The 3,878-nt window shown below is 52.4% G+C and overlaps 1 protein-coding gene across 2 annotated transcripts in view; it reads right to left on the bottom strand.

Annotated features, from left to right (window-relative positions):
• Window positions 1-3,878, bottom strand: part of MASP2 (MBL associated serine protease 2) — a 20,293-nt gene that overhangs the window by 11,303 nt on the left and 5,112 nt on the right. For both annotated transcript variants that reach the window (XM_045298766.1, XM_045298767.1), the window contains exon 5: window positions 374-521. In XM_045298766.1, coding sequence (XP_045154701.1) covers window positions 374-521 — 148 coding nt within the window. The remainder of the gene's footprint in view (window positions 1-373; window positions 522-3,878) is intronic.

Raw genomic sequence — 3,878 nt, 5'->3', positions numbered from 1 at the left:
ATGGATGGATGGATGGATGGATGGATGGATGGATGGATGGATGGATGGATGGATGGGTGAATGGATGGATGGACGGACAGGTGGATGGATGGATGGACGGACAGACGGACGGATGGATGGATGGGTGGATGGACGGATGGAAGGGAGGATAAAGGGTGTTTCCACTCTGAGGAATTATTGCCTCCTAGACCACCCCACTCACACCTGCTCTGCCTCCCAAGCCTGGCCCAGGAGCGTTCCCTCCAGCTCACCTCCAATACACCCCCCCACTCTCTCCTGGCTCACCTTCTCCTTGAACCCTTGACCGTCCGTCCAGGCAGACATGGAAGCTCTGAGCTTTCCACCAGGATCCTAGACCGACAGGTGTTCTCACCTGTGCTTGTGTAGTGTATCTTCCAGCCTGTGTGGTCCCCTGACTGGTCAGTGACGAAGGTGATGTTCACCACATTGCTCTTCGTTTCAATCCTGGGGGGCAGCTTTGTCCCACAGAAGGGGCCGTATAGTTCTCTCCCAGTTTGAATCTGAAAGAGGAGAGACTTGTGAACCTCTGGGACCTGCTGCCATGGGCCCTGCAGGGTGGGGGAGATGCCTCCTGGGCCCTTGGCAGCTCTAGGGAGAGGCGGCCTGAGGCATGGATGGGCGAACTTCCTTTAAAAGGCACGTGCAGAATGCCAGTGGGGACCGGGCTCTGCTGAAGGTCCCGCTGGGTGGAGCAGGGATTGCTGCTGGAGAGCCCCTTCCCATTTTCTGGCCTGAACCGTCTGTCTCACACGTGGAGCGCCCCCACCCCCCGACCCCCACCCTGGGCCCCCACCTCCAGGGGATAAGGGCAGAGGGGCAGGCTGGGTCAGTACGCTAACAATGGCCCTGGATCAGGGAGAGCAACCACTATCCAAGGCGCGCTGCTTCTCCATGAAGTGGACGGATGGTGAGGAGCTGAACTGTGCCCCCCAAACCCCCTCCCCACTCCCCATCCTACCCCACCCCCAGCCCACGAAGTGTTGGAAATCCCCACCTCTAGGCCTGTGATTGTAATCCTATGGGGGTGGGCTGTCTGTTTTAATAAGGGAGGCTTCGTGTAGGCTGTATCTTGAGTCAATCCCTTGCAGAATATTAAAAGACAGGCTTTCGGCAAGATGGGGAACCGGGCAGACATGTTCTACCTCTGGGACAAAGACACGAGAGACCGGATGACCCTGAGCTTCAGAGGACAGGACAGAGACGTGGACTGAATGCCCATTAGGAGAAGCTGAACAAAAGGGGCCAGAAAGGAGTCAGACAGGTGAATTGCCTGCAGGCTTGGCGTGGCCGCCATCTTGAACTTGTATAAACACACCCTGGTGGCTGGTGACCAGCAAGGTGGGACCTGGCTTTGCTTCCTAGACCCACCTGGTGACCAGAAGTGTGGCCAGACCCCACCCTTACCCACCCGCAGCCACTGACACCCCGCCCCCAGCAGCCCCAGCTCTGCCTGGGGTCAGAGCCCCGCCCCCAGCAGTGTCAGATGACTGGCCACTTCCTCAGGCAAGAACTCCTTCCGTCACCAGTCACCCAGCCCCACCCCCACCCATGGGTGCACTCTGGGACCAAAAGAGTTCCAGGAACAAGTATCCTGACCTTGGCCACCAGCTGAGCTGGGATGAACTACTTCCAGGTCAGGTGCCCTGACCCCAGATGACACATGACTGACAGGTGTTCCGTGCAGGACAAGTGTCCCTCTGAGCCCCTGCTCCGTGAGCCCTGGGCTGGCACACGGTCCTGACCAACACGAGGGCCTTGCTCCTCACAACCCTCTCCTGGATTCACTGTTCGTTCCTTTTCTTCCCTTCCCTGAACAAGCAAACCCCCTCTGCCTTCACCTGTTTCTCCCCCTCCTTCCCTCTTTCTCTTCCCTTTGTCTCCTGGCTTTTTGTTTGTTTTTCCTTGACTGTTCTCAGCTCCACCAAACCCCCACCAGTTTGGGTTATAGTTTTTTTGTTTGTTTATTTTTTACTTTTTTCTCTTCCTTTGTTATTTTCCTTTCTCTATCTTTCTTGTTAGTTATGAAACTATTTTTCCTTTCTGGTCTTTGCCGGCTTTCCCCTGCTTATTTTTCTTGTCTTTTTTGTGTGCCACTGTTTGTTTTTGCTTTTTTCCCCCCCTTGTCCCACCAGACAAGAGATAATGACCAGCCCCATGCAGCCCAGCCCCACATAGCCTCCTACAGCCCCATCTACTGGGTGCAGGCCACTAGCCATCCCTGTACCATCTGAGCATCAGTAGACAGCAACTCAAAAAACAAAACAAACCTAGCTATAGACCACAATGACCCTGTCGAGCAAGCTAGAACTGCCTCTGTGGGTTTCTAAGGCTGTAATTCTTTATGGGAGTAGAAAGCCCAATATTTCTCCCATGGAGTGCCTGGTGATTTCAAACTGCTGGCTTTGCAGTTAGCAGCCCAACGCTTGACCACTGTGCCGCCAGGCCAAACCTACCCTCGGCTGCTACAGGAAGAGCAGACACAGAACTGTACGCACATTCTCGGCCACACTTACCATGAGACAGGTGGTGAGGGCCTCAGATGACACCAACATGCAACCGTCAATTACACACAAGGACAACACCACAGTGCCTTAGAAACAGCAAGTGGTTTCAGGCCACAGGAAGAAACAAGACAAAGAGGCTCAAACACGTTATCAGAACACAGCCAGACGACCACCACTCTCAGGGAGAAATGACATTGGAACCACCTGATAAGGAGTTCCAAAGACAAACCCCCCCCCACACACACACACACCCAGCAACGGATTGGGAGAGAGAGACTGGGAAAGCAAGGGAAGCACAGAAAACAACGGTGGAAGAAGTCAGGAAAACATCCCCAAAAGAACCTTCAAAAATACATGAAAAACTTTTAAACTACGAAAACAGCAAATAGATGGCTGCTAAGATTTCAGAAATAGATGATACATTAAAAGAGTCGAGGAATAGAACTGAGTCAATCGAGTCTGAACCTGTGAGCTAGAAGACAAATCTCTCAATACTAACCTTCCAGAGGAACCATCAGAAAACAGGACAGAGCGTTTCAAAGAAAGCCTAAGAATTATGTGGGGCACGATCCACAGGAACAATATGTGTGTCGTAGAAATTTCAGAATAGGAGAGACCTGATCAAGCTTTCCGAAACCAAAGACAAGGAGAAAATCCCGAGAGCAATCAGGAGAAACATAGAGTGAGCTACCAAGGGCAGCCACTAGAACTAAGTGCTGATTTCTCAGCAGAAACCAGGCAGACAAGAAGGCAATGGATGGCAGGTACATCTCTGAAACAGAGAAACTGCCAGTCATCCCAGAACCATCTTACCCATCATAACCGCCCTCAAACCCACAATCTGGGCATTTCCAGAAAAGCAGGAACTTTCAAAGCCCAGACCAACCTTTTGAGAAAGGGAGTTCTTCAAACATAGAGCCAACAGCTTAAGCTTAGCAAACAACCCAGATATAGAAACATTCAAAGTAAAACCTATACAATGGAAACTTGGGAACCAGAGATATCAATCTGTGATGAAGACAACTACCAAGTAGAAAGATGTAAGAATATAGTCACAGAGCTGAACAACGGAGAGGAAGCCAAGCGGATCCCAGGAACTTGGGCGGGGAGGTTGGAGGACAGTTAGAGGAGCTCAAGGGCTCAAGACAACAGAGGCCATCGCTGTCGTAGACACGCCCATCAGCAGAGGCCAACGCTGTTGTAGACACCGCCCATCAACAGAGGCCAACGCTGTCGTAGACACCGCCCATCAACAGAGGCCATCGCTGTCGTAGACACCGCCCATAGCAGAGGCCATCGCGGTCTTAAACCCGCCCATCAACAGAGGCCATCGCTGTCGTAGACACGCCCATC

The sequence above is a fragment of the Echinops telfairi genome, unplaced genomic scaffold (assembly GCF_000313985.2).
Source record: "Echinops telfairi isolate 266 unplaced genomic scaffold, ASM31398v2 ScPeMD7_7457;HRSCAF=8495, whole genome shotgun sequence".
Lineage (NCBI taxonomy): Eukaryota > Metazoa > Chordata > Mammalia > Afrosoricida > Tenrecidae > Echinops > Echinops telfairi.
This window is presented reverse-complemented; position numbering and strand designations above follow the sequence as displayed.